The sequence below is a fragment of the Typopeltis vanoorti genome, chromosome 14 (genome assembly GCF_054136105.1).
Source record: "Typopeltis vanoorti isolate ZY-2024b chromosome 14, IOZ_Tvanoo_1.0, whole genome shotgun sequence".
Lineage (NCBI taxonomy): Eukaryota > Metazoa > Arthropoda > Arachnida > Uropygi > Thelyphonidae > Typopeltis > Typopeltis vanoorti.
Window position 1 is genome coordinate 74,077,177 of NC_143562.1, and position 25,446 is coordinate 74,102,622.

A 25,446-nucleotide genomic window follows, 5' to 3' on the forward strand; every position below is an offset into this window, starting at 1 on the left:
CGGTTTTATTCGCAGAAAAGAATTTTCATACAAAACATTTGTTGCTAGTTAACCAGTCATATAGTACGCATCTCAGTAGGCTACTGACAGTAGCGCAGTGCAGACTATTATTTCATCTCTGTGTCATGTTGTGTAATAATTTCTTGTGGGTATAAAATAGAAATGGAATCAAAAATTTAAAAAAAAAAGTTATCTGGTGCACAAAATCGTAAGCGTCATGCTGTGAAAGAAGCAGATATTAAGAAACAAACTGGGGCTCTTAATAAATTTGTTAAAATATTCTGATGCAGAAAGTTTATTTTTCACTTGATTAGACTATAATAAATTTAGTTTAATCCTTTATCCAAGTGTGAGCAAACAAAGTTTGCACCTGAAAGTATCTTCAGGACTGGGATAAGTTGGTACAACACCGGGCAACTCGTTGCAAAGGTGGAGCAAGCTAACATCACTCCTATCTCAGTATCTCCCATAATGCAAAACACATCTCCTTTCAGATATGTATAATGTTATGCATTAAGGGAAGGGCCACTACCTAGACTAGTTTTGACCTTTATTGAGGTCTCTTCAGTGGAAGCCAGGCCCAAGTGGAGATACCAGACAGAAGCATTAGCAAGGTCATCTCTACCTATAGGAGTTGCCAAACGGTGTGCCACCTTTTTATTAAATTACTCTGAATTTAGAGAAAGATGTTGAAAGTTTATTTTTCACTTGGTTAGACTATAATAAATTTAGTATATTATAAGAGACCTCAATAAAGGTCAAAACTAGTCTGGGTAGTGGCCCTTCCCTTAATGCATAACATTATACATATCTGAAAGGAGATGTGTTTTGCATTATGGGAGATACTGAGATAGGAGTGATGTTAGCTTGCTCCACCTTTGCAATGAGTTGCCCGGTGTTGTACCAACTTATCCCAGTCCTGAAGATACTTTCAGGTGCAAACTTTGTTTGCTCACACTTGGATAAAGGATTAAACTAAATTTATTAAATTCTGATGCAGATTGTAACCAACTCGATACATCAGAAATCAGAGTTGACGAACCGTGCACATCATCCATTTGCATGAAAGTACTATTGCAACTATAATAAATTGAACAATATAACAAGACTCATGATTTAAGTGAAAAACAGTTAGGAGAAGATTTAGTTGTAGTTGACCACGAAACTAACACATTGTTAGTATCTGTAAATTTAGAAGATCCAGGTGAATGAGGAAATATTGATGAAAAATTATGAGTTGTTTTATTCGAAATGTGGCCTGTTCAAAAGAAAAATATAATATATCCCAGATGGTTGTAAATTTGGCCAGACGTATTATAATAGAAAAATGGAAAACGGCGAGCTCATGCTCATTTATTCCAAAACATTAAATTCTGTTTTTTGCTTTTGTTGCAAACTTTTCACACCTACTGAATCAAGTCGTCTTGTAGAAGGTTATAACGATTGGAGAAATGTAAGTACAACTTTGCATAGACATGAGACTAGTTTAACTCGCTTGAAAAATTTCTTAAAATGGAAGGAACTTGATAAAAATTTATAAAACAAAACTACTATTGATTGCCAGACTCAAAGCATGTATGAAATGTAAAAGAAACATTTGGATGAGTGTTTTAGAACGCTTGATTGAAATTATAAAATTCCTTGGTAGCTAAAATTTAGCTTTTCGCGGATTATCTGCTAAATTATACAAAAGGAATAACGGCAATTTTTTAAAATTAGTTGACCTGTTTGCAAAGTTTGAACCCGTTATGGAAAATCATGTTGAAAGGGCCCTACAACGAAACAATAGAGTACACTATTTGAGTAAAGACAGTGAAAATTAAATATTGGAAACTTTAAGTAACGCAATCAGGGATACAATTTTATTATAAATTCGAAAATCTAAATATTATTCTATAATTTTATACTGCACACCTGATGCAAGTAAAACAGAACAAATGACCATTATTATTCGCTTTGTTTCCTGTGACAATGGAATTGTCAAGATCAGGGAAAACTGTTTAGATTTTGCAGATATAATATCATATTTCACAGGAAGTGGTTTATATGCAACAATAATGGAACATTCCCATTGAAGACATGTGAAGTCAAGGGTATGACAATGGGGCAAATATGAAAGTGAAAGAATATGGGCTCCAAAATTTGCTTTTGAACAAAAATCCTTGAGATTTTTACATGCCATGTGCTGCTCATTCTCTAAATTTAATCATTAACGATGCAGCCAAAGTGAATGCAGATACAATTAATTTCTTTGCAATTATTCAAGAAATATACAATTTCTTTTCATTCTCTTACAAACGTTGCACAATCCTTTTAAAGTTCGTAAAAAATTAACATTGAAACATCCATCAGAAAAGCGATGGAGAAAGTAAAATAAATGCAAACAAATACGATATCAGTTAAGAGAAATTTATGATGCTCTTTTTGAAATTTTAATAAAGAAATTCAGCATGAAGCACAAACATTATGTGCTAAAATAAAGGACTATTTGTTTTTTTTATTTGTTTATTTATTATTTATTTATAAATAATAAATATAAATAAATAATATTTATTAAATTTATTTGCTCTCTTCTAACTTGGAATGATTTACTTAACAGAATAAACCCTGTGAGTAAAATGCTTCAAGAGAAAAATATGAACATTACACTTGCTTTAGAATCTATCGAAAACTTAAAAATATTCTTACAAGAGTGTTGATCAGATACAAATTTTAAAGAAGTTCTAAAATCGGCAAAAGAACTGAGTGAAGAGGTGGATGGAGAACAAGAATTTAAAACTGGTACAGAAGTTTCGATGACGAAAGAAGACACGACAATTTGACTACGAGCATCATGTCGAAATGCCACAATCGCCAGAAGATAAATTTAGAGTGAATGTGTTTTATACACTTCTAGACGTTGCAATTTGTTTGTTAATAGAATGTTTTGAACAATAAAAACATATTATGATAATTTCAATTTCTTGTATAGATTACTACAAATGAATAACATAGATTTATGAAAAAATTGTGACAATTTAGAGATTCTCTTGAAGGACGGCGACAATAAAGACATAAATGCAATAGAACTATATGACGAGTTATGTGCTTTCCAGGATATTTTTCGGAAGGATAATTTAAATATCATTCAAAGTGAATAATTATCATTTGTGACACCTCCAAGGATCTAAGACTCATCGCAGGAGGACACCCACTGTACAACTCTCCATCTCCACCGAGCCTCTATTACCAATCATCTACTTCAGCACCATTCACTGCCCACCACCACCACAGCTAGTATTTTTTGTCTCTAAATTGTATGTGTTCTGAAGGGCCGATTTGTCTATGTGGGATGAAAAACCCAAGTTTCCGGGAGAAAAAACCCTGCTACCTCCGTATGAGATCGGCTAACTCACCTTCGATTGAAAAAGTCCATATAAAGATTCCTCCTGTCATGACGAGACTTGAACTTAGGTATTTTTCAATTGAAGGGCGCAACATACCATCGTTCTTCCAGTTGCGCTACGGAGCTGCTATTCAAAACCCTTTCGATATTTTTAATTTTATTGTGTCCAGTAATTTATCTTTCCCTAACTTTTCAATTGCTTTAAGAATACTATTATCCTTCTTTCTTTTAAGGTTACATGGTGATCAGCACTCATATTTGTAAATTTAGGGACACAAAAACACACGTGTTGAACATAGTTTCACTTATAAAAATTATTAAAACATTTTTACAAGTTACTAAGAATGTAGTAATTTGTAAAATGAAAGAATTTTTTAAACTTTAGTTCAAATAAATTTTAACTTTAATTAAAATTCATTTTAATTTTGTTAGCGATTCGGGTCTGTGAGAAGGCTATAATCCCTGTATCATTATATTCAACGATTAAAGTGAACTGACTTTATCAAAATTTGCTTTAACTTTTGAGAATTTTTTGAATATACGGGTTTTTAATGATTATCCTACCTAGTCAACACCCCTGGTTCGTTACATGTAGCGAATCAACGTGTTACTGTTCTGTGAAAATTTATTTAAGAAATTTCAAATAATTAAAATTTTTATTATCTATACAGGGGTCGAAACGTCAAGTTTTATTTTATCAGTAATTAATAAAATCTGTTCAACACGTGTGTTTTTGTGTCCCTAAATTTACAAATATGAGTACTATTATCCTTACCTGTTAGTGTAGCGAGCAGTGAACGTTCCTTTTCCAAGTTGAAATTGATTAAATCCTACTTAAGAACAAGTATGTCACAAAAAAGGCTTGTTAGTTTGGCGTTAATAGCTATTGAAAATGATATATGTGCGGAATTAGACATTAAGATCATTATTTCTAATTTTGTGAATATGAAATCAAAAACCCTAAAATTTTAATTAAATAAATTTCAAGTATATTTATGTAGTTTAATTTATTTTCTGTTATTCTGTAAAGATATTATTTTTTGAATACTTATATTAAATGTTCTAATTATTTCTGAATTCTTTTCTTATTTTCTCACCTATCTTGAGTTTCTTTTATTTTCCTAAAAGATAGTTCCACTTATAAAAATTATTAAAACATTTTTACAAGTTACTAAGAATTAGTAACTAGTAAAATGAAAGAATTTTTTTAACTTTAGTTCAAATAAATTTTAACTTTAATTAAAATTCATTTTAATTTTGTTAGCGATTCGGGTCAGTGAGAAGGCTATAATCCCTGTATCATTATATTCAACAATTAAAGTGAAGTGGCTTTATCAAAATTTGCTTTAACTTTTGAGAATTTTTTGAATATACGGGTTTTTAATGATTATCCTACCTAGTCAACACCCCCGATTCATTACATTTAGCGAACCAACGTGTGACTGTTCTGTGTCAAAATTTATTTAAGAAATTTCAAATAATTTAAATTTTTATTATCGTAAAAGAACCACATACGCCCAGATCGTTATAGGGGCGCTTAGATAGAAATTGCATGCGGGCGGCAAAGACCCTAGTGCCGGTTCTGATTACATGTACTATTTTTCTTTACTTGTATCACATTCACTTGTATTCTTCAGTTTAATGAATATGTGAATTTGTATTTGTAATTACCTCAGATCTTGGTGGGTGATTTGGTGAAAACTTTGTTTTGCCATTAATAGGTTTTTGTTTTAGATATCATGGCATCCCTCTCTTACTATACCATTTTTAATAAAACTTTTGATGTTTTAAGGATACTTGTGACATAAAGACTGAATAATATATGCACGTAAACACAAGAAAGATATTTAATTAACCAAATATTTTGGTCTGGAAATAGCAGACCATCTTCAGTGGCACTACAAGAACAGTTTTTAAAAAAAATACAAGGTGGAATACTAACAATAGATCATTTAAAAATAGAACAAGCCGCATGATGTTATATCACTAAGTATTAAAGAGAATATTTTTAAGCAGAGACATGATCAATCCTCCATTCATCACAACAAACCTGAAAAATCTGGATTGGCTCAGCATGGGATTGAAACTAACCACAACATCCTTTGGTCAAAAACTCACCTCTTACATAGATCCCGTTATAAATTTTAATGTTTATTCAAAGAAAGCGTAGAGGCCTTACTCCATCGTCCTAACCTGAATTAGAATGACTGTATATCTATATCAAAAATCTGGGAAGGTCTAATCAGGATAACTCATTAATTCATATTAATTTTATGTTATTTAATATTATTAATTGATATGTTTATTTCAATCATGTCTAACATAAATATTCCCTTTAATACTTAGTGATATAACATCATGCGGCTTGTTCTATTTTTAAATGATCTATTGTTAGTATTCCACCTTGTATTTTTTTTTTTTTTTAAACTGTTCTTGTAGTGCCACTGAAGATGGTCTGCTATTTCCAGATTGAAATATTTGGTTAATTAAATATCTTTCTTGTGTTTAAATGCATATATTATTCAGTCTAATAAAACTTTTTTCCAGGCATTTTGGAAAATATTAGAATTATCAAAGAGGAGGGAAAAAAAAAGCTGTATTGTAGATGATTTTTATCAGTGGAATTACCACCCTACTAAACAAAGCAGAGATATTAAATATATTTATAGATAGATACAAATTTTTCTAATTTTTACTTTTCTTTTACTTTTTCAACAAATACTTCATAAATATATTCTCGAGTTGTAACTTCAGTGTTTATTTTATTTTCTAGATGATTATAGTTGAAGTAACAAATACGAAACTGAACATATTTTTTGGAGAACAATCAGAATATTTTATTGGAAATAAACCTGTACCAAGAATTGCAAGTAGAATATATATTACTGTAGGAGTATTCATATTTGGTGCTTGTCTCTCTCAACTAACTACTGATATTGCAAAGTACACCATTGGACGATTAAGACCTCATTTTTTGGATGTATGCAAGCTTCCCTATCATATATATTGCCCAAATGCTAATTCTAATTATGTAGAAAATTACAAATGTCTAGGTAGTGACACAGACAAAATTAGGGAGGCGAGGTAAATTCTTTTTTGTGATTAATGTAAACATATAATAATTAAATGTAGTAGTTATATACATTTAATATTTTTTTAATTGATTAGTGCAGGCAGAATTAACAGAAGTTGATAACTTCAGTTATAACTGAAAGCTCCAGACTTTAATTACATATACATACATACATATATGTATTAATCATCTAATGCCTTTGGTTCTTCATAGGGAATAGAAAGAGTATAGCCCTGAGTTTTGGAAATCAGTAAGTATCCATCACCACTGCCATGAACACTTAGTGCTTTTTTCTGTGTTAGGATTGGAAGACAGTGGCAGTTCTCTGTTCCTACATCTTCATCTAGCATGTCACAGAAAAATGCATTAAGTGTATGTTGTATATAGTACAAGCAAACCTCTGCTGTGTATAGTATATACAATAGAGGTTCAAGAAACTAACAGTCTGTCTTTATGAACATTGCAAAGACTAACAAATTGTGACCTCAATTCATTTAATGAACACAGAACTATCTTACATTTTTAATGTGAGAAGTTTGCCATTGGTGAGCAATGGAATCCAGTAACTTCAGTTCAACTGTGAAGAGTATTCTTCAGTTTAACATATTCCACACATTAATGTTGTGCGCACTGATATAGACTGTTTTATTTATTTATTTTTTAATAACCAGTATCCATTGGGATTGTGAAAGAGCTAAATGTGACAAAAAAAAAGTCTATTGATTTCATTAATAACAAAAAATAACTGTTTTCAGAATGCTTAAGCAATTTTAAATGACAAAAAAAAAATTGTCATAATACTAGAAATGCAAGCACTGTTCAGTTTGTAGTTATTTCTAAAAAATGTCACTGTCAAAGAAATGGGAAGTTGCTTAACAATTTGGATTTCAAAATTGGTGTTAATAGAAAGTGGACCTGCTATAAACAAATGTATGAAGAAATAAGAAGTGAAAAAATTTAATTCTTTTCCATTTATGTTTTGCAATAAACCTTTTAGAATTAATTACAATATTTTCAGATTATGCATGTTACTATCTTTGTATTAAGGTAATTTATTTAAAACGCATTTACAAAATTAACAATATATCTCATGAAAAAGATAAATACAACTTATGAATATTCATCTTACAACACATTTCCAAGAACGCATTATGTTCATAAGTTGGAGTTTGCCTGTACTGTACTGTGCTGCACATTAGTGCTATGTAGTATTAGTATTGTCTAATATTTTAGTATTATACTGGTTTAGTTTACCAGCTCTTTGCTAGGTGATAGATGTTATTCATTGCCTGGTTAAATACCACTGCCTGCTTATTGGCAAATTATTGACTGAAATGGCAAATGCCACAGTTGGTCTCCTAAGCAGGGATTCTGGTTTCTGTCTCCTGCTCTCTTCTCCATGCAGTGTGAGTGATACCCTTCAAGGTATCACTCACAAGGTATACTTGCCATGTCGTGCCTGTGGAGAGGGAGTCTGAGTAGTGTTATATGGGGAACACTGTTGAGGCCACATCATGGTATGGGGACTAGGTTCTGTCTATATGAATGTCTTGTTCAAGATTCTGTTTTCTCTCACTTCACATTCCTGTTATATCCTTCATCTAATCACTCTTATGAAGACCCATACAAATAATAATTTGTGGCATTGCAACAGAAGTGAATCTCCCCCGTAAACTAATCCCATCAAAATAGTTGCATCACAATCAGTCTCAACATACGAACTGTGGCATTAACACAAACATAAAGGACACTCACTATCACTTGCAGTCATTCCAGACCAGACATCTTTTCCTGATAGAAACCCAAATCACAGCTGCATCTACTGTCCACCTCCATTGCCCAAACTACACACTTTACAATTCATTTTTGCAACAAAGGGTGGCACTGGTGCCTTTGTGAAATCTGACATAACCTGTTAGGGATCAGCTAATTTAGAATCCCCTACTTTTAACCTTCTCTACCTCAAGGTTTCCTTGCCCATTTAGTAACATTCATTTGTTGCATTTACCAGTCTCCAAACACTGATAGCCACTCAGACACCATCACATTCCTTTACATGAAAGTCAACTACCTGTAATCCAGCTATCCACATAACAAGGTTATCTTCCTGAGTGGTCTCAATATCCACAACTCCAACTGGCTCCCCTATTCCAGCACCACCAATTACACTGGACAAGAAGTAGGTCTTTTCTGTAAATAATGCCCTGACACAAATCTTACATCTACGTACTTGAATTACTGATAACCCTCTTCACTCTCCACATACTCTGGATCTCTTTTTTGACCAGTTCAAGTTTGAGATGCCAAGAGGAAAGATGACTTCCAGACGTCATCTTTCCTCTTGGCATCTCAAAATACAATCTTGTACAATTTTCTTCTCTCACATAATGCCCCTCCTCCAACCACTTTCAACCTTGCATTCTCTGGTACTACAAAGGAACCAAATGGGATGACTCCAGAGTTTCTACTCTTCCTTTCCTTGGTCTGACTATTGTTTCCACTCATATGACCCTCCCTAATAGCTGCTGCAAATGTGTCACAGAAATTATTCTCACAGGTATGAAGGCCTTCATTCCCCATTCATCCCATCCATAATCCTCATCTCCTTCCCAACTCCTGGTTCATTTGAAAATGTATCAGTTGAACAAAACAGTTGAAGTAAAAAAATTCGGCTTACTGCATGTGGCTCATGTCATGAACTCCAGTCTCTTACTCTGGCAAAGTACTCAATATATGCAAATAAATCATCAGTAGATCAAAATCTGATTTCATAAAGGCCAACAGCAGAAAACTTGTGTCCTATCCATGCCTTCTAGTCCCTTGCTAAGGCCATTGGACACATCTTCTGCCCACCTCTCTCTCTCTCTCTCATCCTCATGGCACTACTCTTACTTCACTCAAAGATAAAGCTGATCTCTTGTTATCACTCTTTTCCTCTAACTTTTGCATGGATGATCAAGGGAAATCACTTCCTACCATACCATAACACAAGCAGCGCATGCTTCCTGTAGTTTTTCAACAAAGAGACATCAGAAAATTACTAAATGATTTAGATAATAAAAAATCTTCTGGTTCCAATGGCATCTCTCCAATTGTTCTCTAACATTGTGCTCCAGAGCTAACACCCATCGTGCATCGTCTGTGCAATTTATTATACATATCTGGTACTTATCCCAATGCATGGAAGCAATCTCATATCCATCTTAATAATAAAAAAAAAAAAAAAAAAAGCAATTTAAATGTACTGTCAAACTACTGACTAATTGCCATCATCTGTCTTCTCCAAAATAATGGAGAAAGACATCAATAGCCAATCCTTCACTACTTAGAGGCCCACCAATTAATTAGTAACCATCACTTTAAATTCTGCCATTCAAGATTCACATCTGACCTTGTAGCTTTCATCACTCCCCCACTGGACACATACCATGGAAAGGTTTGGAGAAACTTGTGCTGTCACCTTGACATTTCCAAAGCTTTTGACTGTGTGTGTGTGTGGCATTGAGGCCTACTAAACAAATTGCCATCCTTTAGTCTCCCTACCATCTTGCTGTAATTGGATAGCCAGCTTTCTCTGGTTGTTCTCTGCTAGGCATGGTTGATGGCTCTCTCTCTCTTTGAGTTTCACCACCAATTCTTGAGTGTCTCAAGGCTATGTCCTATCACTTACTCTCTTTTTCCTGTACATAAATGACCAACTCACAATCATCGTTAATTCTATCCACAGATTCGCAGACGATAGTACTCTCTGCTCATTCTACTCATCTGACAAACTATCTTCATAAGAAAGATTCCGGTAATTGGATCACATGTTTATTAAGATAAATAAGAATAAAAAACAAACCTGACAAGTTTTGTAAGTCATTTGACTGACATCTTCAGGGGTCAAAGGTAACTAAATGTTTTAGTATAACTAAAAGATTACTCATTTCTTGAGAAATTACTCAAAATACTATTTTGAGTAATTTCTCAAGAAATGAGAAATTACTCAAAATAGTTCATTCTATGCAGTTGTGGCCATCTAACTGTTCACTAAATTAAATATCCGAATGCAGATTCAGTGCAATGCTAAGTTTGAACAATGCTGGAAGATGTCACATTCTGTTGTTCACGTTCACATTGTCTGAGGTCTGACTCGGGTGTATTTTTTATTAATGCTGACCAAACTTCTTGGTGTAGAATTAGGCCCTGGTTTTTGTTGCATTGCGTTGGAATTCTAAACATGTTTGCAGCTTCTTTAAATTTCCTTATGTAAAAATTTTTTTCAATGTAAGACATGTTTGTTTTTTGCCAGAGTACATTATGGCCAGTGGAAGTTGTATGGTATGCTAGGCCTGATTTCTGTTCTCTTCTTTTTTGCATGTCTTTTTTGGTCTTCGTTCATTTGAATTTCCCTTGATCTTCCTGTCTGGCCTATGTAGCAGATGCCACAGGAACAATGAATTTTATAAACACCTGGTTTTTTTAAAGGATGATGTGGAGGTTTTGGGGGGATGTAGAAATCTTGAAACTTCCACCAGCCATAATGTACTCTGGCAAAAAACAAACATGTCTTACATTGAAAAAAATTGTTACATAAGGAAATTTAAAGAAGCTGCAAACATGCTTAGAATTCCAATGCAATGCAACAAAAACCAGGGCTGTATGAGGGAGGATGTGAAAGAGTTATTAGAAGTGAAAAAGAAGAGCAAGAAGGTGAAATCTGTGAATCTGCTGTCACACTATTATAGAGGTAAACTGAGAAGGAGGTCTATGATAGCTAATGAATCAATATGCAGGTTGTGCAGAAGTAATGATGTAGAGTTTGTGGACCTATCGCCTAAGTTTGATGAAGGAAAGATTTGTACAGTACTGATGGATTGATATCATTCCTTGGATTCAGATTAAATGGATTCTAGGTTAGGTGTGTAGAGAGAACTTTGTTCAATGAGAGTGTAGAAGCACAAAGTCAGGAAAACTCAAGAAATTAGGGCAGATGCAGACAAGCGAGTGTGAAGGCATCTCATTAAGTGAATGAGTCTGAATAAACAAAAAAAAAAGTGGAATTTAGTTTCTCAGGCAACAATATCGAATAGGATAGTCAATTCAGGATGCAAAGGTGGTTGAGGACCTAAGGGGATGCTACAATTTCTATATGCTAATGCTAGAAGCATCAAGAATAATGGGGAGAAGTTTTGGGGCATTGGTTAGTGCAACATCACTGAAAGTTATAGGCATTAGTGAGACTTTTCTAACATCAAATAATGTAGTTACTTGGAGGATGGAGTAGACAGGATGGGGTGGTTACTGCTGATTACCCCTCCATGTGAGGCACCTGTTTGCAGTGGAAAGGACCTCCCAGTGATGGTAGGGTCCTTTCATTCTTCCTCTTTTCCTTTGCTTTTCTTCATATATTCTTCGCTCTCCTTTTCCTGAGTTTTTTTTTTTTTTACTGTCCTATCTTCCAGACTACCATTACTGGGATCCAATGCCTTGCCATGTGGTGCGACCCATGGACATCTGGAAAGAGGGACACTGGCAGTCTTGCACTACTTTGGCATAACAGGCAGTCCTAAATGGTCCAGACAGGATCATTCGGCTGGTGGGCTTGCCTGCAAGGTGTACTGTAGTAATTCAGTGCAGTAAGTCTCCTTCCCCATGGTGCTGGGAGATGATCCAAGGTTTGCTGTGGTGCTCATATAGTGTCTGGGATAGCCTTGGCATTCTGCTCCTGAGTGCAGTAATTGCTTGCCAGTGAGTGGGCATTCATTTGTGGCTTGGTGGGTGGCAGTTCTGGTGCTGGACAAAAAAACCACTTGAACATGAATTCTTCATCATCAATTGTTTCAGGGAACCCTAAAACATTGATATGATTCTTCTATTGCATTCTATTTTGTGCAAGATGACTCGGTTTGTGTATAGAGTTTCCACACCATTTGACAATGTCATTGCTCCATTCTCTGTTTGATCTTCCTCTTTTTGATCTTTCCTTCAGTCATCCCAAATAGCAGCGTTTTTATTCTCCTCTCATCATTCATTCTACATATATGGCCAAAGAGACATAGTTTCCTTTTGATTATTTTCTGGATCAGGTTTTCTTTTGGATGTATTTGTCTGTAGATTTCCTCATTGTTCACTTTCTGGATCCAGCTTATTCTCAAGATCTTTCTATAGCACTTCCTTTCAAATGCTATTATCCTCCTTTCAGATTCTCTCAGGAGTACCCAAGCCTCACTTCCATAGAGCATGCTGCTAAAGATACAGGTTTCTACAATATGAAGTTTAGTTTGCATCTTTATAGCTTGGCTTTTCCATATTTTGTCCATGGCTTTTAAAATAGTTGTTGCTCTGGCTATTCTAATTTTTGTCTCTTTTTTGGATCCAAGTCATGCGTCATGTGGCATTCAAGATATCTGAAGTGTTCCACATTTTCCAGTGGAACACTTCACATATCTTGAATGTGAAATGAAATCCGTCTATGGTAACTCTGTTGAGTAACTCCTGTTGTCCAAATATCATTGTTTTAGTTTTTTCAAAGTTGACATTTAGTCCATATCTTTTTCCTTCTGTGTATAGTGTTTGCAGTGTCTGTTCCAGCCTTGCTGCATCTTCTTCAATCAGGACAATGTCATCTGCAAAGCAGAGATAGTTTATTCTCATGCCGTTTATTGAAATGCCTCCACCTCCTTCTTTAATCTCATCTAGTGTTCTTCCCAGATGTGTGATGAAGATGATTGGTGATATTGGGCCCCCCCCTTGACTAGTGGCAAACCAATCTCCAGTCATACCTGCTATCCTGATTGTTGCTTGTGCTTGGCTGTTTATATCTTTCAGCAGGCAATCAATCTATTGTCCACACCATAGGATTCCAAGATAGCCCATGTTATATTTTGTCAATATTATCAAATGCTTTTTGGAAGTCCACGAAACAGCAATTATATCTTTTTGTTCTTTCTTCGAGCTTTCTCTGCTATTAGTCTTAGCACAAATATTTGTTGCACTATACTTCGATCTTTTCAAAATCCAACTTGCTCATCAGGAAGATGTGCCTCCATATGATCCTTCAGGCATTCTGTTAGTATTTTCATCAGCACTTTGCCAAGATGACTCATTAGTGCAATAGGTCTGTAATTGGTGCATTCTAAAGCACTGCCTTTCTTATGAAGAACAACCAAGACTGATTTTTTTCCACTCTTCGGGGGCATAACCTAATCTCCATATGTCATTGCATAGCCTATGCATTTCTTTTACAACTGATTCTCCCCAATATTTTAGCATCTCACCTATTATGTTGTCATCTCCAGGACTGTTGTTGTTCTTGAGATGTTTTATAGCTTTATTCACCTCCTCTTCCAAGATGTCATTTTCAAAGATCTCTGCTGGTGGAGAGATTGCTTTTTGTTCTTTGATTACTTCTGTTGCAGTATTATTTAGTTGATTTTATATAGTTTGCTGTAATATCTTGTCCATCTGTGTATGATTTCGGTCTTGTCCATCGATACTTTACCATCTTCATCTTTGACTGCTACTGATCTTGTTTGCCACTTCCTATTGACATTTCTTATAAGTTTGTAGACCTCTCTAGTTTTGTGTTCTCCATAGTACTGTTCAGTGTCTTTGCACTGGTCCCCCAGCCATTCGACTTTATCAGATCTTGCTGCTTTCCGTACTTCATTGCATTTTTGACGGTATAACTCATCTGCTGCCTCTGAATTATCTCTTAAGTTTCAGTTCTCTTTTCTCTTGTACCAATTTTAGGGGTTTCCTGAGTTATCCATTTCTTGTTGATCTTTTCTCTTCCTGTACTGCTTTTTTTAGCACTGTAGTCAGTCATTCTGCTCTTGTATTTATATTTTGTTTTTCACTTGGGGTCTTTAGTTCAGTTTCCAATATGTTCTGATATGCTGTTCTTAGTCTGTCTTCATTTAGTTTTGAGATGTCTCTAGCTTTTTGGAACTTCCCTTTGTATTTCTGTTTCAGTTTTAGTCTTATGCCAGCAAAGGTTGAGCGATTGGTAGAGCCTCTGCTATTAATGGCTCACGAAGAAAGTTAAGCAAGTTTGAGCGTGGCTAGTAATTGGAAGGAGTTCAATTGTTCGATGCTGTTGGCACACTCTCTCTCAATGAGTCTTTGGACTAAAGACTCATTGAGGGAGACTCATTATTATTATGTGACACCTCCAGGTGTCACATAATAATAATATTTGCAATCACTAAGATGTGGTCGGAATCAGTATCAGCTCCTTGAAATGATCTGCACTGTTGAACTGAGGTTATCCATTTCTGGTCTATTAATATCAAGTTGATCATATTCCTGTGTTTGCCATTGAAGGAGTGCCATGTCCATTTACGACAATCTTTTTGTTGGAATTTGGTATTGCAAATCATCAGGTTGTTATCAGTGACAAATTCCAGAAGTATCTCTCCACATTCATTTCTTTCTCCATATCCAAATTTTCCCATCCTGTGTTATTTCTGCCAATCTTTGCATTTCAGTCTCCTCCAATGATGAGTATATCTTGCTTCGGCACCTCATCAATTTCTAATTGTAGATCTCTGTAAAATCCAATGTCTTCATCTTCACTCTCCTCAGTGGGTGCATATACTTGAATGGTTGTAATATTAAATGGTTGGGCACTGAATCTTGCAACCATTATTCTTTCACTAACTGGTTTGTATCCTATCATTGCCTAACAGGCCTTGTTATTTAGCAGGAAACCTACGCCTGCTTCATGCATACTTTCATTTCCTGACTCTTCCACCATTTGATTCTCCTGACAGTGTCCATCTCATTTCTGAAATACCCAAGATGTCACATCTGTATTTCTTCTTGAACCAACTGCAATTTTCCAGTTTCCCATAGTGTATGGACATTTCATGTACCAATTGATATTTCATCCTTTACAGGATTGAGTTTGATTTTTTTGTCTTTGTTTTCAGTAACTGATTTTTTGATCCAACCCTGATTGCTCGATTGGGGATATGGACATTGTTTGACCGGGAAAACGTCTGAGCCGGCATGAGTCTTTTCTCTTGTTCTTTGGCATCAGATTTCAATCATATTTTCTTTTTACTGTCAGCACTTATCTGACAAACCCTTAGTCTTCCTTGAAGAGCTTGGGAGAGATGCAAGAAGGAGCATATAGATTTAGGCTTAGGACAGCCTAAGCTCGCCTTGATGCAGTACCATCATTGGATGTCTGTGGCATTTTTTGAGTTACTGGAGTTGTCCACTAACCCACCACATCCTGTTAGCTTATTGCTATTCGCAGCTAGCCACCATCTCTGGTGGCCATCCACAATCCTCGATCCGCAACCTGGGGACCCATCCAGTGGCATGCAGCTTTGCCTCTGGGAGAAATACCCCAGACCAGAACCACTGATACACTTTTTAATAACAGAAATAAGAAACAAAAGACATGATACCATTATAAATGTACCAGTTCTTATCATCTCTGCAACAGGTGAAAAGCTAATAGGGAAAATGTTACCCTTCAAAAGGAGTTAGTAGGACTGGCATATTCTCCCAAAACAGTTAAGAAACTATGTTTTGGTGATATCCTTATAGCAGTGTTTCTCAAAATGTGGTATGCGTACCCCCCCCTAGGGGTACGTGGCAATTTTCGGCTATGCATAATTAAAGGAGTCATTATATTTTTCAACAAATAGTGCATTTAGAGACAACCGGCATAAAACGGCACTAACTAATGAATCACATCCCCTCTCCAACAGAAACTGCTGTATAACCAAGCAAAACCATGTTGCCGGTGGAACATATGGTTTTGCTTGACACCACCCCTATCGTTAACGTGTTAAAACTAAGAAATATATAGTGAACGTGTTTCAGATATTATGGAATTCGATTGAAGGGAATTAGCATTTCAACTCAACTGTTGAAATGCTAATGTGTCTTTGGTTCGTGCGATCTTTTGTTAATACTGCACCAATCATATGCAGTTCTTCGCTGCTCTACATATCTCAAGTCTTTGTAAATTACTGGTAATTTTTGCTTGAAATAATGGGAAAGATGATGATGCTATTTGGGTAGATGACTTTGACGATGCACACAAAGAAACTGTTCTCGATGCTAAAAGTAGTGATAGCGAGTAGGAGCTTCTTGGTAAGTCACACCATTTTCAGTTTTTTTCGGAAAACTTTAGTTTCTGAAAATTCCCACACGTATCTCGCAACACGATTTTTTAGCTTTCATTTTGGGAAAAAAGTTAGAGTTATATTCGAGTAAATACAGTATTTTTTTTTAGCTTTCAAATTCTTATGTGTGGATCATTGGTTAAAGATTGGATTTATAAAACCCCCAAAAGAGAGCAATATAGCAAATACAAGTGGCTGTAAATCAAGAAAACGTTGATATTGTAAGTGGAAGTTTCTGTGGTTTAGAAGTTCACATGGTATATTCCGGTAATTGGACCACATTTTTTTAATAAACTGTATAAAACACAATGAATTAATAAAAGACCCGACAAGTTTCGTAAGTCGTTTGACTTACATCTTCAGGGATAACAGGTAACTTAAAGTTTAAAACACAAAGAAAAGAAAAATTATTAGTAATAGTTCGTGCTATACAGTTGTAGCCATCTGACTATTCATAAAATTAAAAATCAGGATGCAGATTCAAAGCAGTGCTGAAATTTAAACAATGCTGGATGATGCCATGTTCTGTTGTTCATAATGTCCGAGGTCTGACTGAGGTATATTTTTTATTAAAGCTGACCAAACTTGGTGGAGGATTAATCCTTGATTTTTATTGCATTGTGTTGGTATTTTAAGCATATTTGCAGCTTCTTTAAATTTCCTTATGTAACGTTGATATTGCATCTGGATCAAATGAAATTGATAAGAGTGTCGTCTGACATCTCTAGAGAACCAAAATTTAAAAATAAATCATATTTTTTGTTTATGTGAACATATAAATTCAAGTAAAATAGATATTTAATTTTAATTAATATTTTTAATTAATTAATTTTGTAATTAATTAATTTTTTATTAATTAATTGGGGGTACTTGGTAATAATGAAAATTTAAGAAGGGGTACGTGGATATCTGAAGTTTGAGAAACACTGCTTATAGAAACATCATGTCAATAGCATTCATTCCAAAAAACTACTGAGCAACATTAGTGGGTGGAATACCAGTAACAGTTACCTCATAAAACATTCAATTCCTGTAGAGGAGTGATCTTAGAGTGGCATCTTCTTTATGTTCCTGATGGGGAGATAAGTATAGAGCTGAAAGATCAGGGAGGTGCATTTTATTCCTTAGGGATGGTCACCTGGTACCAACCAGAAACATCAGCCTTTACTTTGATACTCCTAAGCCCCCAACATCTGTAAAAGCAGGATATCTCAATTGTTCTGTTAGATTGTACATCTCTGATCCACTAAGATGCTTTTGGGCATCTCCAGAAATGTGGAGATGATATGAAATGAAAAACATAAATATGCATTAGCAATCATTTGTATGACAAGTTTGGGATTAGCAGATCATATACTGGACATTCCTTCACATATGTGGGTGGTCTGAAAAGTTCTCGGCCTCAACCATAGATGGCAACACTATCAACATGATTTTTTTTTTCTAAGTTAGTACATCTGTCATAAGCATCCATGTGAAATTGCAAGTCATTCTATCAAGTAGTTTGTTTTATACAGCTGTCTGAAGCAAAAGTGTTCTCTGCATTCCTTGAAATGGATATAATTGAGTATCTTGCGGTTATAAAATTCTTTGGTTTAAACATGGTTTAAAAAAAGGTTTAACAGCAAAAGAAATTCATTCCAAGTTCATAAAAGTTAATGGGCACTCTTCTTCATTTTCGACAATTAAGAAATGGGCTGCCGAGTTTAAATATGGCCGTACCAGCATTGAAGATGATCCACGTGAAGCATGTTCAAAAAGTGTAACACCAGAAATCATTGATCAAGTGCACAATATGGTATTGGATGACTGGCAACTCAAAGTGCATGAAATTGCTGAGACTATAGGCATTTCATAAGAACGTGCAGGATATATTTTGCATGAAGAATTGCAAATGAAAAAGCTTTATGCAAGATGGGTCTTGCACTTGCTCACAGCAGATCAAAAAAAACACTCGCATGAAAATTTCTGAACAGTGCTTGGACCATTTTAACAAGAATAAAACTGATTTTTTGTGTCGATTTATTACTATGGATGAGATTTGGATTCACCATTACACACCAGAATCCAAACAGCAGTCAAAACAGTGGACAGAAGCCAGTTTTTCAGTGCCAAAGAAGACAAAGTCGGTTCCATCAGCAGGAAAGGTCATGGCATTGGCGTTTTGGGATGCTAAAGGCATTTTGTTTATTAACTATCTTGAAAAGGATAAAACAGTAACCAGGGAATATTATTCTGATCTTTTAACAAGACAAGATGAAAAAATTTGTGAGAAAAGACCCAGTTTGCAGAAGAAAAAAAAAGTCATCTTTCATCAGGACAATGCACCTGCCCAGAAAGGTGTTTTGGCAATGGGAAAATTAAGTGATCTGCACTATGAATTGCTGGAACATCCACCCTATTCTCCAGATTTTGCTCCCTCTGACTTCTGTCTCTTCCCAAAACTAAAATTCTTCCTCACTGGTCAGCGTTTTTCTTCGAATCAAGAGGTGATTGCAGCTGTGAAGGGTTATTTTGCATATCTTCTGAGAACCACTACAGAGATGGGATAATGGTGCTGGAACATCGCTGGAATAAATGTATTAGACTTAAGGGAGATTATGTTGAAAAATAATTTTGAAATTATAAATTTGCTTTTTCATTGTTAGGCCGAGAACTTTTCAGACCACCCTCGTACATATAATGTTTGGGATGGGGACTGGAAGCATTTTGCCATTGTGGAAAATTTACAAATGGTGCTTAACACAAAATTTGACTTTTTTCTTTTTTCTCAGTAGTCATTTAGGAGATTTTTCTTCAGTGTTATTAAATTTGTTACTTGCATGCATGTATCATCATCATCATCATCATCATCAAATTCCTGTCATGTATCCCCAAGGGGTGTACAGGATATGACAGTACTACATGATAAAATTACATCATTACTAACTTCCTATCTACAATTTTCCTCCAAATCAGTCTGTTACTTGTCAAGACTCCAACATTATCAGATCTTATATTTCTATCGTCTAAGGCACTTTGTACCGTATCAATCCACCTATATCTTGGTCTTCCTCTGGGTCGTTTTCCTGCCAACCTGGCAGAGAACACTTGTTTTGCTAATCTTTCCTCTCCCATTCTATTTAAGTGACCATACCATCTGAGATTAGCTCTGCTAACGCATTCCTGGATGCTGACAATGTCAAGTTCTTTCCTAATATCCTCATTTTTAATATGATATTGCCATTGATGCCATCTGTTCATGCCTCTAATCTTTCTCAGGACTCTCATATCTGCGGTCTCTAGTCTTTGGTCAAGTGTTTTACTTCTCTGATCCACTACCCAGCTCTCAGATCCATAAGTTAAAATTGCTTTGAACACAGTTTTGTATATAGCTAATTTAGTGTTCCGACTAATTTCTTTCTTATTCCATATGAATTTATTCAGTTGACTTCCAATGATACCAGCTTTGCTGATTCTGTTGTCTATTTCTATATTTAGTTTACCATCTTCAGTAAAAATTGTGCCTAAGTAGCTGAAATGTTTTACTTGTTCCACAGGTTCTCCATTCACAACACAGTTGACATTTTCAATGATTCTGCCTATTTTCATTGTCTTTGTCTTTTTATTGCTGACCTTCATACCATATCTATTACAACAGCTATTCAATTTAGTCAGAGAAACTTGCAGACTTGTAGCGGATTTATTTAGAAGTATAACATCATCCGCATAAAGCTAAGAGCTGACATTAACATCTCCAATTTTGATATCAGGTTTAATACCACATTCCTTCATAATGTGATCCATATAGATAATGAATAACAGAGGGGGATAATGTACATCCTTGTCTCACACCAGATTTAACATTAAACCATCTTCCTGTACTTCCTTCAATTCTAACTGCTGACTCACAACTCAAATAAAGACTAAGTATTGCTTGATATAATGCCCCATTGACACCATATAACTGCAGCGTATTGAATAGCTTCTCTCTTGGCACCTTGTCATATGCCTTTTCCAAATCGACAAAACTTAAATACAGATCTTTGTTATATTCCCATGCTTTCTCGACTATTTGTCGTAAAGTGAAGATCTGATCCTGACAGCCTCTATTTGGCCTGAATCCAGCTTGTTCTTCACCAAGCTTTTCTTCCACAATTCTTCTCAACCGTTTCTCAAGTATACTTGCATAGATCTTGCCAGGAACACTCAGTAGGGAAATACCTCTGTAATTCTCACATTGAGTTTTATTTCCCTTTTTATATATGGGTACTATGAGAGCTCTACTCCAATCATCGGGAATTCGTCCCTCTGTCCAGGCTTTCTGAACTATGCAGTGCAGCCACTGTAAGACTCTTATACCACCATACTTCAGCATTTCTGGTCGAATATCATCTACTCCTGCTGCCTTTCCACATTTCAAGCCTTTGATGGCTTTTTCTACTTCAAGTATGGATATGTATTCCTGACTGCATGCCTGGTCAGTGTTTTTTATCACTGTGCTGTCATCACTGCTTGTTTCATTTAGCAGTTTTTCAAAGTAATTACTCCATACTTCAAGGATATCTTTTTCTCCTGTTTTCATTTCACCTTTATCATCTCTAATTCCTTTTACAGCACTCTTTCCTCCATTCCTAAGCTTCTTCAACAACCTCCAGAATATTTTGCCACCTTCTTGATATTTATTTTCTATATTCTTGCCAAAGTCCTCCCATGACTTTTGTTTAGCTAGTTTTACACACTGTTTAGCTTTCTTACATTTGTCTCTGTATTCTGTAAGAGTAAAAGCTGACTTATTTGCCAGGAACTTGTGATATGCTTTCTTCTTTTCCTTCACTGCCTCTTTAACTTCCTGTGTCCACCAGGGAGTTCTAATTTTTTTATCCTTGCACACAACCTCACCACATGCCTCTCTGGCAGAATCAATCAATGTTTCCTTCAGAGTTTGCCACTGAATCTCCAAGGTTTGATTCCTGTTCTCAAACTCTCTCATTTTCTTTTCAATAATATTTCTGTATTTTAGTCTACAGTTCACATCTGAGAGCTGCTCAACTTTTATTCGCTTTAAAACTTTCTTACATGTTATTCTTTTCAATATGAAATTCAATTTTATCCTGCTCAAGACTAAATAGTGATCACTTCCAATTTCAAATCCTCTGTACACTCTGGTGTCCTGCAGCAGGGAGAAAACATCGCTATCAACAATAACATAGTCAATGAGACTTTTCTTATTCCTAGCCTCTTCTCTCCATGTGAATTTGTGCACATTTTTATGTTGGAACATGGTGTTAGTAATAACCAGTCCATGTCCTGAGCAGAAATCCAACAGATATTTGCCATTATTATTAGCTTTGCTCTTTTCTCCAAATTTTCCCAAAATAATTTGTATGTCTCACAATCATTTCCTACTCTACCATTTAGATCCCCAACAAGGACCAACTTTTCCTTTTTCATTGTGTCAGTTGCTTTTTCTAAAGCCTCAAAAAATTCCTCCACTTCTACCTTAGTAGAACCTTCTGTGGGACCATGGGCACAAATAAGTCTCATTGTCCAGTTCCCCATTCTCATATTTGCCCACATTACTCTACTTGAGACTGACTGCCATTCAAGAAGATTAGCCTCGTATTTTGTGTTGAATACTATGGCTACTCCTTCTTTTTCTTGATTGTCATTGCCTGAATATAACATTTTGTATTTATTGCTCAGAAAGATCTCACCAGTTTTGGTCTTTTTTGTTTCAGTCACCCCTATTATGTCGATCTGGTACTTATCTAATTCCTCAGCTAGCTCCATTTCTTTGCCATTCAGGCTTCTTACGTTGATAGTACCGATCTTTAACTCTGGTGATGTTGAGTTGGGGTTTGTTTTCAGATTTGTTCCAGTAGCTGACTTTTCGCTGTTTGCCCTGGTTCCCTGGCGAAAACAACGGGGGCCTTGTTTAACTGGGCGACGCCCCAGCCGGCATGAAATTTTGTCATGTTGTACCATCATTTTTTATTTTGGTTTAACCAATAAGAATACAATTTGGTCGGCTAAATCCCAAATTGCCAGCCCATCCTCGTTCGTTCAGTATCAAAGTAGATACCCAACAGGGTGCACCACGAGAAGGTGAGGATTGGACATTAGGTCAGAAGCCCTGGTCGGTTCTCCGCATTCCTTTAAAGGCTATGTGGAGGTCTCCTCTCAGTTATACAGCTTTGACCCTTAATCACCCCTGCATGCATGTATAAAAATGAAAATGGCTAAATATTGGGTTGCATTAGTTCACGTCTACATAATCCAAACTCATGTAAACAGAGATCACTTAGCTAGTATATCCACTCTTTAGCCAACAGGTTATGAGTTCTGATTGCACTGTAGACCTAGATTTTTGTAAATATCTTAAAATGGCTGATGTATTTCATTCTGCTTGTTTGAGTTCTGAAGTGCTTCAAAAATGTTTCATGTTTGGTCTCTTGGGCAGGACTCCCAGATTATCTAATTCTTAGCCACTGGCCATGGTATACAGATTTAGAATCTTTTTGTGGGTCACATAAATAAATATATATATATAGAGAGAGATTTATTTATATATTTATTTCAGTTTTAGAATGAGAGGTACACACTAGTATTCACTTCTAGAAAAAAAATTTAATTATTCAGAAATAAAACTGATTTCTTTCTCTCTCTCTCTGTCTGTGTGTGGGTGTGTGTGAGAGAGAGAGGAAATATTATTGTAATTGTATAGCATTTTTTTTTTCATATTTCAGGCTATCATTTCCTTCTGGCCATGCTTCATTTTCAGCATATTCCATGGTATATCTTGTGGTATGTCTTCATTATAGCATCCATCTATTATCCTTAAAATTATCAATTACCAAGATATTCAATTTTAGAAATGTAGTGAAAGAAAAGTGCACAATTATAAAAGTATATAGCATCAATTTATTATCCTTAAAATTATCAATTACCTAGATATTCAGTTTTAGAAATGTAGTGAAAGAAAAGTGCATAATTATAAAAGTATATAGCATCAATTTATTAGCATTAAAATTATCAATTATCAAGATATTCGGTTTTAGAAATGTAATGAAAGAAAAGTGCATAATTATAAAAATATATTTTCAAAAATTGATTCTGATTGATTAGAGCAAAATATATTGGAGTATGCTAGGATCAGACAACCTTTGTCTGATCCTAGTATACTCAAATGGCCTTACCAACAAATGAGAAAGGCTGTCAGTTTACACTCTCCCTTTCAAAATCTAGATTTGCTGACATTTTTTGCTGCTGTTACATGCTGTACTGCAAGCTAATTGGAATGCTAGTTTGGTTTCAAAGCAATATGCCAAATTCTTTTCTTGTATTCTGTTGGTAAAGTTTGAGGAATGCAGGATGAAGACCTTCATTCCAATAAGAATTACTTCAGTTATTTGGTTGGGGCATTATATGAATCAGAAGATTAGTGGCTGGTGAAGGGCATTTTCTGCAGGAAAGAAGACTTTGTGCATGGGGTTAGAGTTATGAAGAGGACTGGCATCTGGAGTATGTTTATCAGGAGGCTTAGTTAAGAAGAAATTAAGGATGTTTGAAGATTGGAGAGATTTACAATAGATGCACACTATGAACGAATGTCATTATAATGATATGTAGTATGAAGAACTGTGGAAAATTTCAGGCAGGTGCCATAGAACCAGTTCTATTTTCTTTCCAATAGGCTTCTCTCAAATCAACCTTTATTGTTTTTAAGATTTGAAGCATTTGTGACCGGTCAAGGCTATCAGAGTCTTTCTCGAAGTCGAGAAAAACTATCCACATATTTTTATTCTTCTCAAATCTTTTTTAGTGATTGTTCTAAGAACTAAGATTGCATCGATTTCATCCCTTGTTTCCTGAACCCAAATTGGTCATTGTCAGTGTTCTTCAGCCTTATTTGTTAATCTTTTTTTTGTATAATTTTTAGTAATATTTTCAAAGCACATGAAATCAAACTTATTGTTTGATGATTTTCACATGTCTGCATTCTGTATTTTAGGAATGGGAGTGACAAAGCATTATGCAAAGTCTTTAGGGATGATTACCATTCCATATATATATATATGTGTGTGTGTGTGTGTGTGTTATGATCTTGAAAAGGTATGACTTAGTTATATTTTCTGAATATTTTATTAATTCTGAGGGAAGATTATCAACATCTGGTGCCTTGTTAGCAAGCAATTTATAAAGAACTGATTCATATTGGCTGATTGGGCCAATTTCTTCTGCATCAAGTCTTGTTTCATCTTCTATAGCCCGTTCATCTAGATTTCTATCATAAGAGTTCTTAAGTACTCCTTTCATTTTTCAGAAATTTCTTCTTTATCTATACGAATAATTCCATGTTTATTTTGGATTCTTGTTTTGTAATTCCTCCATACAGAAAAACTTCTCAATCCCTTGCTCACACCCTCCTTATACAGCTTCCAGGAATGACCTGTTGTTCTCCCTCAATCTCACACCATTTTACGAAATACCCTCTTCAACATTAATTCCATAACAAACCCTTACTAACTTGTGCATCATTTTCTTATCACCTCTCTTCCTTCTATCCACAAGACTCTGCAAATTGCATCATCTCAACCTTGCTTCATATTCAACATTCTGGAGATCAGAAACTATTTTGGTCAATCTCCTCTGGACCTTTTCCAACATATCTACATCCTTTTGAAAACCAGGTGAAGAAATCAGTTCACAGGGGCTCATATGACTGGCCTAATCAGAGCCTTATATAATGGAACCAGAATCTCCTTACTTCTGCAAGTCAGTGTCCTAAACATCGTTGCTAGAATTTGTTTTGTTTTCCTCACAATTTTGGCAATATGTCAGTTAAATTTCAGATCCTTATCCATCATCACTCCAAG

The 25,446-nt window shown here is 35.2% G+C and overlaps 1 protein-coding gene across 2 annotated transcripts in view; it reads left to right on the forward strand.

The window, feature by feature from the left end:
- LOC150099666 (putative phosphatidate phosphatase) overlaps positions 1-25,446 on the forward strand; it is a 119,369-nt gene that overhangs the window by 58,169 nt on the left and 35,754 nt on the right. For both annotated transcript variants that reach the window (XM_090404059.1, XM_090404058.1), the window contains exons 3-4: positions 6,159-6,469; positions 23,317-23,374. In XM_090404059.1, the coding sequence (XP_090260185.1) occupies positions 6,159-6,469; positions 23,317-23,374 (369 nt within the window). The remainder of the gene's footprint in view (positions 1-6,158; positions 6,470-23,316; positions 23,375-25,446) is intronic.